Raw genomic sequence first — 16429 nt, forward strand, 5'->3', positions numbered from 1 at the left:
AATAAAACAAATGAACAAAGGGAAAAAAAGCAAGCAAAAAAAAAAAAAAAAGAAAGAAAGAAAGAAAGAAAGAAAGAAAGAAAGAAACTCTTCAATACAGAGAACCAACTGATAGTTACTGGAGGGGAAGTGGGGGGATGAGTGAAATAGGTGAGGGGGTTAAAGAGCACAGTCATCGTGATGAGCACTGGGTATGTATAGAATGGTTGAATCACTACGCGGACACCAGAAACTAATCACACTGTACACCAATTACACTGGATTACAGTAAAACCACCATGAGGCTGCTGAATTAAAACAATGAAATAAAACACATTTCTTTGAAAAAGACAGTGACAAAACTACTATTTATAAGGCTTTAAGTGTTTACAAAAGTTATCACATACATTCACTCTTTTCAAGGTCTCATTTAACTTAGAGGAGTTCTGGCAAGTAGACCTCTTTGGTTGTCTGTTTTTGCTTGGGACACTGAGGCGTAAAGAGGCTAAGAGCGCTAACGACTCCATGTTTTGTTCTGTCTGTTAACTGCTAGGTCAGACTGATGAGCAGATTGTAAATGCCTCCATCAACATGTCCAGGTCTCTGTGGCATGTGCCAGAGGATAACAGCTCTGGGTGGAAACAATTCTGGGTAACATTTTTCTTAGACCCACAGGCCATGTATGACTACTACCCCTGTCTTGTTGGGTCACCGCTCTCTGAGCTACTCTTTGGAAGAAAGCAATTTTGAGTAACAGTTTAATTTGGACCCTCCAGGCCACATATGCCCACTGTCCCTGTCCTTTCAGTCCCTGCTATGCTGCTCTGGTTCTTCCCCATCCATTCTCCAGACTCACGCTCCTGACGCTGCACATTCTGACAACCCTTCCCACAGGCCCTTTAGTAGCCTGATCCCATTTGGACCAAATTACCTTGCTCCCACTACCCACTCATTTTCACCAAAATACCAGCTCTCACCTAAGGCAGTGGTTCTCAACCCCACGCTGCATTTTAGAATGTGCCAGAGCTTTCAAATGCTGCCAACGTGTAGTCTCCCATCTCTAATGACTCAACTTTAACCAACATCACTATATTTTGTAAGTTCACACCCACATAATCTCAGCATGAGGCTGGGGGGCCAGAATGGCTTCCCTTAGGTCTTACTTCACTTCAGGGCTTTCTCAAGTAGACTGTTTTCTTAATACTCTCAGACTCAACACATGTGTAGGAAAATAGTTGTCATTCTTCTTACTTCCCTACAGGTCATTCCAAGACCACTGCTCCCAATCTTTAATAAAAAATGCCACCTCTGAGGCTCATGGAGTCCAGATAAACAATCTTCTGTGTGTCTCCTCATATTAATTATTAAGGACGTAGCTACTAGTCTTTCTCGCCTTTCTAAGTTTTGCTATCAATCTGTGACAACATCAATTCCCATACAGATGATGAATCTAATCTCTGGCCTTGACATCCTTTATCCTTTTCTGGACGAAAAGGCGGAGGGAGAGGAAAGTAATAGGACCACCGAGAAGGATGACACCATATCCCCATCCCTGGATTCTCCACATGCTCCACCTCCAATGAGCATGACATGTTTCTGATCAGGTGTTACCCTATCTCCTTCCTTAGATGACAACCGCTGTCCCAGACCTTGTAATAATCTGAAATCATTTCACTGAAATCTAAATGTCTAATCCCCACTTGATTAAACATGACTGTCTATATCTCTCACCTTTAAACACAATACTTACTCTAACCAACGGTACTAAGATACTTAGTCTCTTACCTACCATATATTTTTTTATTACAGTAAAATCTTTATAACACAAAATTTGCCATTTTAACCATTTTTCTGTGTCCAGTTCAGTGGCAGTAAGTACATTCACACTGCCGTACGACCATCCTAACCATTCCTCTCCACAAATCTTCCATCTTCCCAAACTGAAACTCCATGCCCATCAACTGGTAACTCCCCAGCCCCCTCTTCCCACAGCTCCGGGTGACTGCCATTGTCCTTTCTGTCTCTATGAATCTATTTACTTCATGTAAATAGAATCATACAATCCTTGCCCTTTCATGACTGGTTTATTTCACTCAGCATACTGTCTACAAGGTTCATCCATGTTGTAGCGTGTGACAGAAGTTCCTTCCTCACACTGAATAATAATCCATTGTCTGTATATACCACCTTTTGTTTATCCAGGGATTGCTTCTACCTTTTGGCTACTGTGAATCACGCTGCTATGAACAAATACTCAAGTATTTGAGTCCTTGCTTTAACTTCTTTGGGCATATACCCATAAGCAGAATTGTTGAATTATGTAGTAATTCTGTATTTAATTTTTTGAAAAACTCTATCATATTTTTAGCCACACATTTCTGGCTACACCCACATCTCCTCCAGCCTAATTAGCACCTTCCATCCCTTAACTGTTCCTCTGCCTGCCCCATGACCTTCTCTGCCTTCGTTTCCTTCTGGCTTATCTGTCCTGGCTGGATTCAACATCTTTTGTCCTTTCTTTTTCCTCTTACACTTATTGCTGATGAAAGCTTTATTACTGTGACTATGCATTTATCTTTTCCAAACTCATCTTTGGTTTCTTTAAGCTGCTTGGCAACAATTAACATCTACCCTCCTGTTGCCCTCAACAGGCATTTTTGATGTTTTCACTCCCCTCACGCATGTTCTCCTGGTGCCAGCTTGCTCATCTTTGGCGGGGGGCGGGGGGGGTACTGCATTTCCCCGGCTTCCTGAGAGGAGAGAGACCAGTACGTGTGGATGTGTCAACTTTCTCTCTAGATCTCTACCTCTAACAACTTTTGTCTGCTTCCCTCCCACCTAAGTTCAAAGAGTCTTGCTTCTCCAATTTGAAGGTCCTTCTACTCCCTCTATTCTGGAGCCTGTCCCTCCCCACTTCCGGGACCTCATCCCTCCTCACCGTTTTATCCTTCACAATTCCTTCTCCCTTTCTTCTGAAGCAAGAAAACATGCTCCCATCTCATTCACACTGAAAAAACACCCCTACCCATACTCCATGTCTCTAACTAGGCACTCTGCTTACCTCCTTCCCATCACAGGCAAATTCCTCCAAGAATAGGGTCTTTTCCTTCTACTCCTTCACCTCCTACTTTCTGTGTAACTCAGTGCAATCTGGCTTCTGGCTTGTCAGACCTTCGTGGTCACAGAAGACCTTCACATTTCCATAGGTGAGGACACCTTCAGTTCTTAGCTCTCCTCCCACATTGTCCCGGTGGCTCCAGCATTACTGACCGTCCCCATGTTTATACTCTTGCCTCCCAGCACCACGATGGCCAGAGCTGTTCTCCAGTCTCTGCTCCTTCATCATCTTTCTCTACTGCCCAGCACTGAGGCAGTTCCCTTTACTCTAAAGCTCCTCTGACGTGATCTCACACAAGTGCACTTCCAGCAACTCCCTACACATTGATGGCTCCCCAATCTAACTCTCCACCCAATATTGTTCTTATCTAGCTCCTACCAGTTACTGACACTTGAATGCTTCAGAGATACCATGCAGTCATCTTTCTGTTACCTTCATCTTTTCTCCCAAACCAATTTTAATCTCTGGCAATGGCACCCGCGCCTACTGCCTATCTTGCCACCGCGCCCATCGGCAATCCAGGACTTTGTTTTACTAGTGCTTCCTCCTTGTCTCGTCTGGCATCACCCCGCTGCTGGCCATGTCTGCTGTCAGCACTTTGTTCAGCTCACAGTCTTCTGGACCGCCATTGTAACATATGGCCTCAGGAACAACAGTCTCTTCCCCTTCTAAGTCACTGTTCTTTCTGTGCCCAGTGTGAGCTTTTGAATGTGTAATTCTGACCAAAGACCGACTTAAAATCCTTCAATGACTCCTGATGCTTATGATAAAATCCAATTTCTGTTTCTTCGTTTATAACATGGGGATTATAATATGGCTCCTTACTAATTTGTCTTGTTCAGCTGTACTTTCCCATCTTTAATGATATACCAGTGTATTTACATCATCTGAAGCTTACTTAACATTCTAAGTCACTTGGAACTCTTTCTGTTTGCCTTGAAGCTATGAAGGAAAGTGCTAACTGTCATTCTGCCCAAAAGGTTGGTCAGTTGTACAATCACCATTCACTGAAAACTCCATTGCTCCCCCCACTGATATGCAACGTACATGTAAGAATACATTTCTTTATTTTAAAAATACATATTGATCGTCTGGTAGGTCCTCAAAGGATCAAACAAAGAGCTACCATGCAGCCTATTAAAAACAACAACAACAACCACCTCACTCTTGCCTATGTACCAAAGAGAAATAAACATGTCTATGCAAAAAAACTCACACAAATAACCCTAATGTTCACAGCAGTATTTTTCATAGTAATCAAAAAATAGAAGCAACCCAAATGCCCACTAACTGATGAATGTGTAAGTAAAATGTGGTACATTCATATAATAGGATATAATTCAGGCTTAATAAGCAATGCCCTGATACAGGCTACATATATCATGGATGAACCTGGAAAACATGCGAAGTAAAAGAAGTTAGGCAACAAATACCACACATTCTGTGAGTTCATCCTTAGGAAGTGTTCAGAACAGGCAAATCTGTGGAGACCTAAATTAGGTTGGTGACTGTCTAAGCCTGGAGAGGAAGGGGTGACTGGAGCTAACGGATATGGGGTTTATTCTGGGGGTGATGAAAATGTTCTAGAATGGACTGTGATGACGGTTGTACAACTCTGTGAATACCCTAACACTACTGAAGTGTATACTTTAAATGGGTAACTATATGGTATGTAACTCACATCTCAACGAAGAGATATACCGAGCATTTACGACGTTCCAGGTGCCATTTCAGCATAGAGTAGTTAAAAAAAACATACAAAATCCTTGCTTCTGTGGATCTTACACCATACTTGAGGGAGAGGAAAGCTATTAACCACAGCAAATGAATAAATGAAACAACATATTAGAAAGTGACAAATGTTATGGTGAAGAAAATGGAGTGGGAGGAGGCATGCTGAGGGATGGAGGTTATAATCCTATCCAGGGATCTGAAGATGTTATTTGAACAAAGCCCTGATGGATGGGAAAGAGATACTTGTATGTCCCGAGAGAAGACTTTAAGCAGAGTTGACAGCTGGTGCAAAGGGCCTGCAGTTGTCGGAACACAACTGTGTATTCAAGAAAGGTGGCCCGTGTGACTGCAGCAGGGCAGTGAGGAAAAGAATAATAGAAAGCAAGACAACGAGAGTACGGGGCAAATTCCTAGAGGGTTTTATAACACTTCCTAGGATTTCTAGCTTTTGCTTGAAGTGCAGTGGTGGGGTGGGGTCATCAGAGGGATTTTCAAAGAAAATTCACTTTCTCTGACTTGCCCTTGTAGCTGACCACCCTGGCTGATACACTGAGATCAGGTTTGGAGGAGAACAACACATGCAATAACAGGAGAAGCAGTCTAGGAGATGAGGACATTTCTGCAGTTACTCAAGAGAGGGATGGTCGCTTGGCCCAGGATGGGAGCAGAGAAGGTGGGGAAAACTGGTCAGATTCTGAACAGACACTGAAGGCGTAGCCTACAGAATTTCCTAGGTGGACTGGACACGAGTGCTACAGGGAAGAGTCACATGAAGGTGATCATGTGGGGCTTGAGCTGCTGTTCAACAAGTTGGGAGTACTTGGGTAGAAGGGTTTGTTGTGGGGGAAGGTGGGATTTCAGTTGGGATGCGCTGTACGTGGACATCTTTCAGGCACAGGAGTGAAGATGCCAGGTCTGGGCCACAGATCCACTTTTGCGAATTACTGACATATCAGAAACATTTAAAGCCAGGAACCTGGTGAAAAGCAGCTCAAAGAGTAAAGGCTGGGAATTTCACCATTAAAGGTGGGGAGAAGAGGAAAAACATAATGAAGGCCAAGGAGGATTGGTCAGTGAGGTAGGAGGGAGACGGGGCAAGGGGAGGTCTTGGAACCAAGTAGAGAAGGTACTGATGGAAGGACGGGGCGGGGGTGGGGGGCAGTGGTCGATTACATCAGGGGCAGCCAAGAGGCAAATATGATGAGAATGGGCTTACAACGTGGAAGCAAAACTACCCCAGAGGAGGCTTGGTGGAGTGGTAGGGACAAAAGCCTGTCCGGAGTGATTCAGAAAATGGAGGGAGGACTTGGAGACAGCGACTGCAGATGACCCTTCTGAAGTGACTGTTGTAAATGAGCAGAAAAATGGAAGAGTAGCTGGAAGGGTAGGGAGGGGGTCAAGAGAAACGTGTTGGGTGTATCTTGTTTGATGGGAGAAATCACCACGTATGTGCACACCAGTGGCAATGATCTAGTCATGAATTAGCAGGGAGGGAAAAACTGAGGAGAGGGGGAAACTGCTCTGGCATTATCCTTGGGGAAGGGAAAGGAGACGGAAACCAGAAGAAACCCAGAGGATCCCTCTTAGATAGAAGTGTCAGCTGTTCCTCTTACAGCATCAGGAGCGAAGACACGGTATGAGCATAGGTATCACAGGGGACATCTGTTTGTAGGATGTCTCTTGACATCCTGATCAGTTCTGAACTTGATTCTACTTTTCTAGTTCCCCTGCAGAACTACCTTGTTGTAATTATTGTCGATTTAGAACATATTTTACTATCTCGAAGGACAAGTGCTTTCTTACTGTTCTATCCCAAAATTATCTTGGTGTTTTCAAGAACATATTCTTTCAACAAACTTTGGAACCACTGGGTCAAGTAAAAATATAATTCTCCCCACCCCCGGAGTTTTGACTCAAATGGAATTAAACGTATTTATGAAATCGGGGAGAATCAATCGTTTAGAATATGAAGTCTTCATTTCTAGGAAGGATTAAGGATGGCTGACCTGCTTTATAAAAGGGTTCCTTCCAGGGCGCCTGGGTGGCTCAGTGGGTTAAAGCCTCTGCTTTCGGCTCAGGTCATCATCCCAGGGTCCTGGGATCGAGCCCCACATTGGGCTCTCTGCTCAGCAGGGAGCCTGCTTCCCCCTCTCTCTCTGCCTGCCTCTCTGCCTACTTGTGATCTCTCTCTGTCAAATAAATAAATAAATCTTAAAAAAAAAAAAAAAAGGGTTCCTTCCAAGGTCACCTTACCTATTTCAACAGGTCATTAATAAATGCCATGCTTAGTTTGTAGGTTTTAAAAATCACAACCATAGTCACTTGCTGACGGGTTAACTTATGAACCCTCTGAATTCCCAGGATAGCCGAACCAAACTGACAAGTCAGAGACACTTAGGGGGCAGTTCCCTACAGGCAAGTGGAGCTCCAGAAGCCACCCTAACATAATGAAAAGAAATAACAACACTGGCTTCTTGAGAGAAGAGGATGAAGAAATACTTTTGGAGGAAAAGTAATTTAAAAATGCACATTCTTAAGCGATTTTAGCTCCTCTAGGCCCCGGCACAGGTTTTACACAGATGTGATGATCTTCCCACCTTGCTGTGACTGGATCTAGAAGGAGGCAGGGTTAACTAGCTCAGAAACTGGAACCCTCTTTCCAGATGGACAGACCTTTGTTAGGTTTTAGGGGGCACTTTGTGCCAGCTGTCTTAGCGACAGAGAGGACTCTTCCAAAGGAACATCATTCATATAATTTGGAAGCATCTTCTTCCTTTAGCATAGTTGTGCCCGGAGATAGGTGCAAGCATGAGCTGGTCACATCTCAGGGCCCGCTTCTCAGTCTGCACGGTGCCTGTGCACTCAGGAGGGCAGGAGAGAGGGTGGAGAGGACGGGAAACAGGCCTGAGGCTCCCTGCGGAGGCTTGTGGGGCCATGGGCATCATAGGCCCACAGTTAAAATGAGTATGTACAGCGTACAGCATCAGAAACCTGCTGTTCTGCTTTGGGGCTAGGTTTAGCATGCTTGAGACATTTTGGGTAAGTCAATCAATTCTCTTGTTTTATTTGTATGACTTCTTCAAAACAAGACTTTATGTAACATTTGGGCTTTTAACTAAGTGCGAAAATACACATGGGTTGACAGGAAACTTCCTAGAAACACACACACTAAAGGATGCTCTACCAGCGACTTAAGACCTATTATAAAGTTAAACTTGAGAAGGCACATTTCCAACTTCAACATTGTAAAATGACTGGGAGCTTAAGTTCCAACTGCCAGGACTACGACATGCCCCCAAAGCGAAGAGGAATCGTGACAGTAAGAAGACAAGGTGAAGTTCAAGGTTTGGACGGCTCGAGATGAAGGTGAATTTCCCTACAGCTTTGGAAAGAATGAGAAAGCTCTGTGAATGAAGGAGAATGCAGAGAGGACCACGTAAGAGGACAATTGTCACTCGGAATTAGTCACGGGATGATGCGGGCCAAGACACCCGTACAGAGGATCCAAGACTGGTGAAGACGAACCCGAGAAAAAGGGCACGAGTGGAGTCAGGCAGCTGATACTCTGAAGCCCACAGCACAGTCAGAGTTGGACGGTCTCAGCAGGAGGCTCTGTGTTCTTATGTAAAAGCCTGTGTCAGGGCAGAAATACTTAAAGAGAAGCCTTGCACTTTTGGGGAATAGTAGAGACAAACTCCTTCTATAAATCTTCGACATTACAGCTGTTTGATACCACAGGTATATTAAATCATTACAAAAGGACTATTCCTCTAAAATTATCAGTTACGGAATGCCTTTAATAGTGACCTTTCCCTCCATCATTTCATCTATGCAAGTGCCACTGACATGTCTTTATGTCACAGAAACAACTATTGTGAAGAGTGAGGCAGAATTATTATTAATTATTATTATTACCAATGCAGAATGTTAATATTCAGAGAGATGTAAGGATATCTTAAGGGCTTTTGTCAACTGAGCTGACACAATGATGCAGAGCAAACATGGGCATGGATTCAGGAGGACTAACCTCCTCTTCTACATGACCTTAGTCACTTACACTTCTGTGACTCACTTTCCTCTTTTGTACAAGGACAATCATGAACCAGATGATTTCACATCTTCCAAATCTGTGATTTCACTTTGCTTGTGGTTTTGGATTTTTAGATTTAGGAGGCGTTATTTTTATACGTGCATACAAAATGCTTTTTTTAAAATTAAATTTATTTATTTTCAGAAAAACAGTATTCATTATTTTTTCACCACACCCAGTGCTCCATGCAATCTGTGCCCTCTCTAATACCCACCACCTGGTACCCCACCCTCCCCCCCCCCCCCCGCCACTTCAAACCCCTCAGATTGTTTTTCAGAATGCATAGTCTCTCATGATTCACCTCCCCTTCCAATTTCCCCCAACTCCTTTCTCCTCTCTAACACCCCTTGTCCTCCATGATACTTGTTATGTTTCACAAATAAGTGAAACCAAAATGCTAACTTTTTATCTTAAGGTAGGTGTGAAAAGAGAGTCTTTAACAAATAACCCATCATGGCAGGAAGAAGAAAGAAAAACTGCTTGTTATTCCATCAGAATAACCCCAATTTGATTTCCGTTATCAGTTTTGTTAAAAGCAGTTTTGCAACTGTATCGTTAGAGTTTATAAAAAGTAATTTACTCTTTTTCATCTCTCTTTTGAAACCATCATTTAAACAAGAAACACTGCGACACACAAGGAATGTCTTTGTCATATGGGAATTTCCCGTCAGTCAGAGGGTCATTATAGAGGTACAAAAGAGCCTGGTATGCATACTGATTTGTCTGCTGAAGTGTCAAGATAATGCTTCCAGATGCTGCCAAGGTAAGGAAGTGAGCTTACCGTGTGCTGGAGAAAGGGAACCCACTTGACGTCTACCAGTTCCTGGCGATACGGTTTTGTAAAGGGTCCAACATAAGACACAAAGGCTGCCGTCAGGAGGACATCTCCACAGAGGGTCTTCTCCTGAGCTTCAAATGATTTAACAGACTGACCCCAGCGAATCTTCTCAGACTGAAAGGTAAAATTACTCAGATGTAATTGCAGAGTGAACACCAACTCAACAAATGTTTACCATGACCACCTTACAGCTCTGTTTTAGTCTACGTCCTTCTGCAAAGCCTTGAGAAGGAACAGAAGTGGATTTCATGACTATCATCATCTTCCTCATGTCTGAAAGCCATCATTAGGAAGGAAGGGGACTCTCATACTCCCTTTTAGTGCAGTTTCCTGCAATATGGCATTAGATCTTTCCCATCTCCTGTCAGATGCTCTAACTCTTTCTTCAAAGCTGACAGTCACTTCCCTATCCCTCTGAGCATGGAGGACCAAGAGCTTTGGCCAATCCCAAGTGACATTAGAATTTTTGATGGCAGCTTAGCGGCTCTGCCTTCCTCCTGCTTTGCACCAATGGTACTCCACTGCCCTGAGCAAACATCGTTTTAAATATATTGGCTGTCAGCTGATTAGAGACAAACGAAAAATGACCAACACCACTTGTATTCATTAATTCAAATGCAAAGCTTTAAGAGCCACCTATCCTAGATGCTATTAACTAAAGAATAATGCTGGTAGTTTCTAAACTTGGGTTATTTCTCTAATATAATCACTCTCTTCATGGAAGGGCCTATAGTCTATGCAAAAAAAAAAAAAAAATATATATATATATATATGAATGAAATCAGGAGGGTTTCACCAGTCTTGAAGACAATACACTCAAAGAATGCTGTTGAAGTCCTTTTATCTAGCTGGATGGTCATTTAATCAGATTTCTAAGTTAAATATGAAGATGCCTTAATATTGGATTTAAATAAAACTGCAGTAAATGTCTATGGATTGACTGTAGGAGAGCTCACTAACTCACCATTTCAGTGCATACTAAAATGAGCATCACATCCTGAGAACATGCAAATTAACAGGTACTGAAAAAAGTAAGCAATCTGATAGTCCAAGCAAAAAAGAACTCTATGGAATTTAGCTCTGCTTGTGAAAGAGGAGAGACAGGACCCAGAGAGCAAAAATGATCTATGTCAGAAGAGACTGGAATGCCAGCTCCCCGGCGAGCCACCATAATACGCGCAACACGGAGGTTGTCAAATTAGCAAGTGAGAATGGTTATCAAAGCTATTTTAAGATTGTCTCTTTGCTGTGCTTGATAAAGATCACCCCAAGTTAGCTATACAAACACTAAGGAACTTCAACTCTTTAGCCTTCATTAGAGAATTCATTACTTTCCCTCCTCAGCTACCGACCGTATATCCATTAATTTTGAAGAGAAATTTCTCATTTGCCTTTCCTCCATCTTTGTTGTCTTTGGATAGTAAATGATAAACAATAAAGTGCACCCACCTCATTCTCCAAAACAGCTTTGAAATTTGAAGATTTACTAAACACAGACTTATTGGCTATTGAAATCGTCAATAATTTCACTATACCACCCACACAACATAAATCATTACTGACATTGGCTAACAAGGGTTTAAGAGTTGGAACATGTCCTGTAATAAATTTCTAGACAGTTAAAAATCACTATAATTTTATTCTAATGCATTATAGATTGCCTGTAATGTCATCCTGGCTGGGGTGACCCATTTCTAATTTTGAACAGCTGTTCAGCTCAGGAGTTAGTTAATGATTAAATATAAATTGCCTGATTTATTAGTCTGAATGGTTGAGACTATAGCTTCCAGGTCAATGCTATATAGACAAAATCATCAGTCTTGATGCTTTTCAGAAGTTAACTGTCTCCTGTTCTAGTCAGAAAGAATTTATCCTCAAAGGAAAAGGTATGACATCTTCAATTAATCCTTAAAAGAAGGTGCGTGTGTGTATATAAATATATTTGTGATTTGTTTTTTGGCTGATTAACATGATTTCACCTTCTTTCCTCTCCTCGCCTAAATCATCATGCGTAAGCCAAGCCTTTGGAAAACACTGCCGTGTGTCAGAGACACATGGTAGAGACTGTTTTTTCCTTCAGAGAAGTTTTGGACATCTTAAACCTACTACAAGCAAACAGTCTAATCAAATGGCACTTTTTCGTTTTCTTTGGTACCTCACAAATGGCAAACTACTTAAATCACATCGCTTTCAATGGGAACGGGTATAAACTCCACTAGGAGCAGTGGAATTTCTCAAGTGATCTCAGAAGAGTAAGTCTTCAGGGGCTACAGAATTTTTTTGTTTCTGAACACAGGAGGCTCCCCAGACTCAACCACTCACTCATTCAACAAGTATCTATGGGTGCCTGTGACGTGCCAAGGATGATTCTCTCTACTTGGGATCAAGCGGGGCAGAAAACAGATGGAGTTTCTGTTCCTGTGGAGCTTATATTCTAGTCAGGGGGAAAAAGACCTCCCCGCAAGAATATGTACTCACATACGTTCATCCGTTAAGTGTGTCATGTCATGAGAGATGCTGTGAAGAAAATAAAGCCGACCTAGCATAAAGAGAGCCATGGGTGTGTGTGTGTGTGTGTGTGTGTGTGTGTGTGTGTGCGCGCGTGCGCAGGCATGGGCAGAGCAAAACCATGTAATAAGGAGAACTTTCAGCAGCCACTGAAAGGAAGTGAGGGAGCTACTGATGTCATTATTTGGAAATGTGTAAGCCATGTGAAGGAAAAAAGGCAAAGGTCACAAGTATAGGAATGACTAAGAGTGTGAGGACAAGCAAGACCACCAGTGAAGGAGAAGCTAGAGGGAAGGTGACAGATGTAGGGACAGAGGGGCATCTGGGAGCTGGATCATGCTGACCAGTGAAAGCCTTTGGACTATAACTTGATTTAGGCAATGAATTATTGGTGACTTCTCTGAATTATTGGAGGGAAGACATGGATGAACTTAATTTTTTTTAATTACTCAGCTGCGACAAGGGGCATGGACTTTGGGGGGCAATCCTCCAGAGCTAAGGAGGGGGTGGCCTGGACCAGTGTGGGGGACAAGGCTGGGATGTGGAATGGACTTCGAAGGCACAGCCCTTATGCTGATGGAATGGGTGTGGGTCGTGAGAAAGAGAATAAAACCTCAAGAGTGAGTCCACAGCTTTGTGCTGTGACTCCTGGAAGAAACTTGTAAGTACTGAGTTGGAACGCAAAGAGTGGATTTTGCAGGACGGACCCTGAACTGATACACCACGATCCATGAGCGTCAGAGAGGTGTTGAGTTCAAGTTTGTAAGAAATTATTTTTTTTTTTAAAGATTTTATTTACTTATTTGACAGAGAGAGAGATCACAAGTAGGCAGAAAGAGAGGGAGAAGCAGGCTCCCCGCTGAACAGAGAGCCTGATGTGGGGCTCGATCCTAGGACCCTGAGACCACGACCTGAGCCGAAGGCAGAGGCCTAACCCACTGAGCCACCCAGGCGCCCCAAATTTGTAGGAAATTTTAATTAGATTTTTTTTGAAGTCTACTTTAAAGGTTAGGCTATCGCCCACCCAACTCGTCCTAATACAAATCCTCCTTCCTTTGTGGATAAGAGAAACCTGAATTTCAAGAGTGGTGATGGGTCCAGCCCCACGAGATGAACTGCGACTGGCTAAGCCGAGGATGATAACCCCATTTCCCATCTTCCCTGCTTCTCTGAAGCAGATGTGGTTAATCTAGTTCTGGCTAAAGAGGCGTAAATGGCTGTCTGCTAGACAAGTCTCCAGGAAAACGAGAAGAAGCCAGCTGTTACAGATTATTTTCTCTCCCCCTTGAATCTGGAGGTACACCCTCGGGATGTAGGGACATCTGTAGGGCTGCAGAAAGCGAGAGAGCGAAGGACTGCGTGCTAAGCACGGAGAAGCAGAAGGGTAAAAAGAGATTCACTGTCTGACCACCAACTCCCCTAATCAGCAATGGTAATGGTCTACCCATGCAATTTTTTTTTTTTTTGCAGTATGTGAAAAATAAATTCCCATTTGTTCAAGCCACTATAAATCTTAACTTTTCTATCCCTTTCAGTTCAATGCATTTCTGATAGTTTAGTTACATACTCTTAGGTAGCACTCAAATAAAAACAGCAGCTTTACTGAGACTTAATTCACATATTGTGATATTCACCCTCTAAAGTACATCACTGAGTGGTTTTTCACGTATTCACACACTTGTATGATAATTCTCACTAATTTGAGCATGTTTCTCTCACACAATGGACGACCTCTATACCTGCTGGCAGTTACTCCGGCCCCCAGCAACAGCTCATCTGCTGTCTCAGTAGCTTTGTCCCTTCTGGATATTTCCTATACATGGAATCATGCATCCTGTGGCATTTTGTCTCTTCTTTCGCCCATTTCCACTTATTTTATATTTTCAAGGTTCATCCATGTTGTAATACGTACCAAGACCTCAATCCTTTCTATGGTCAAATAATAATCTATTATATGAAGATACTATACATTGGAGAGTCAATAAAATCTGGACTTCCTGAGGACAAAGGCTGTATGTTCTTCTACCACTTGTGTTCAAACAGGTGAAATTTAATAAGAATTGTTTCAAAAACCTTTATTGAATAGTGGCCCCTGGGTGGCTCAGTTGAGCATCCGACTCTTGATTTTAGCTCAGGTCACGATCTCAGGCTTGTGAGATCAAGCCCGGCGTCGGGCCCATGCAGAGGCTGCTGGTCTTTCTCCTTCTCCCTCTCTCCGCCCCCCACCCCCGTCGGCTATACCCTCTATCTGAAATAATAAAAATCTTTTAAAAAACCTTTATTTAATAGGATTAACTATTAACATTAATATGTCAGTCACTTGTCAAAGCATGTCACAGGAGGAAAAAGTCAACCAACAAAGCAGACTCGGTTTTAAAAAACGTTTTGAAGTTACCACTCGGTTGCAAATGTCTATTAAAAGGATCAGACAACAGTTCAGTCCCACAGCTACCCAACACCTGTCCTCGGTTTCTAACATATCTCAGAAAACCACTGAGTTCCTGGCTCCCTACTAAAAATGCAAAGAACCCATCACTTCTCCCTTTCGGTCAGCAGTAACTACGGTACAAAGGCTGATTATTTCCTTTCACTATTGATTCTGGGTCTATTTACTTATTATTGATAGCAAGTAAAGATAAATCCCCCCCCCCCAAAAAAAGGGTGATCTCGATATTTTAGTTGGAAATTTGGAAGAAAAGGTCAACTTGCCTCGAGTTCCTTCACAAGTCTATTGGCTAGTTCAATAGTTTTGTGAGTTTGGTTCACCTCTTCTTGACATTGGACTTTCTTGGCAATTGCTTTTTCAAATGAAGCTGTAAGTCTGCTCAGATGTCGATCCAAATCCTAGGTAAGAGTGAAAATTAGCTTGTGAGCCACTGTTAGGTAAAATGAAATAATATAATCATCGTGAAGCATCTACTACCTTCGGGTCCATGAAGCCAGCCTCCCTCCTCCTTGACCTTTGCCCCTGTAAGCATACATATTTTGCCTGCCTTCTGCACTAAGCAGAGTGCAGACAGCCACCGGTGAGGGTTGGGGGTGGGGAATGCGGGGTGGTGGACGAGCCCTCCGGACTCACACACACCCTGAGTGCATGTCTCCTCTCCCTTGTACCGAAGCCTCATCCTCTGGTAACACCTTTACTCATAATAATGGTCATTTTTTGGTTCTCCACCTCCTGACTCTTTTCTTATTTTTCAATGATCCATAACTCAGGCAATGAAGAGGGGTGTTAATGACTGAGCCCTTCCAGACCTCAGCAACCTGACCCAGCCTGGGCCATGAATCAGATTGTATCTGGAAATAGGCCACTGAAACTCAGAGGTATGTCACTGCCTTTAGCATCAAAAGACCAGGAAAGAGGTGCACATTTTGGAGGGTTTCATTTGGAGAGGGACCTTGTTCCACTAGGGACACAAAAAAGCAGGGGAAAACCAAGCTGTAGAAGTCACAAGGCTCTGGAGAGACACTAACAGACATTCACGGCAGCCTCCCGTTTCCTGGATCTCTCTGCTCCCGAGACCAGCTCACACTTCATTCCCTCAGAGTCTGTGACTCATCCTCAGTTCCTTTTTTGGCTTAAGGTTTTCTAAGTAGGTTTCTGTTAGTGATAGCCAAAAAAAACCCCCCTTGACTAAGAGTACAGTCCTACGGGGACTCCTTACTACTGCCTCTTGCTATCTGCCAAATTCTAACAATCTCAGAGAATTATAACACGGCTTTGGTAAGTGAGTGCCAAAATCTCAGAGACTTTAGTAAGCAAACCTGTCAAACGTACACTATTCATAATGAAGAGATGGCTTATATGTGTCAATGGTCCAGTTATTGTATCACTATTTAGTTTAGGCCATTAAAGCAGCCCCTCTAAAAGAAAAAGATGTACGGGTCCGACTTAAGATTAAGGTGCAAAATAAGGTCAGATATATGAGAACAGGTGAACCAGTTAGAAATCAGACTAAAACAGGGGCGCCTGGGTGGCTCAGTGGGTTAGGCCTCTGCCTCTGATATCAGGGTCCTGGGATCCAGCCCTGCATCGGGCTTTCTACTCAGCAGGGAGCCTGCTTCCTCCCACCCCACCTTTCTCTGCCTGCCTCTCTGCCTACTTGTGATCTGTCAAAAAAAAAAATCAGACTAAAACAAATAGTACTTAAGTGTCCATTTT

General features: G+C 43.0%; 1 protein-coding gene across 1 annotated transcript in view; it reads right to left on the reverse strand.

The window, feature by feature from the left end:
* DNAH11 (dynein axonemal heavy chain 11) overlaps positions 1–16429 on the reverse strand; it is a 294718-nt gene that overhangs the window by 74759 nt on the left and 203530 nt on the right. The window contains exons 43-44 of the mRNA XM_059397525.1: positions 14977–15111; positions 9703–9873 (exon numbers count right to left, since the gene is read on the reverse strand). Of these exons, the coding sequence (XP_059253508.1) occupies positions 9703–9873; positions 14977–15111 (306 nt within the window). The remainder of the gene's footprint in view (positions 1–9702; positions 9874–14976; positions 15112–16429) is intronic.

The sequence above is a fragment of the Mustela nigripes genome, chromosome 4 (assembly GCF_022355385.1).
Source record: "Mustela nigripes isolate SB6536 chromosome 4, MUSNIG.SB6536, whole genome shotgun sequence".
Lineage (NCBI taxonomy): Eukaryota > Metazoa > Chordata > Mammalia > Carnivora > Mustelidae > Mustela > Mustela nigripes.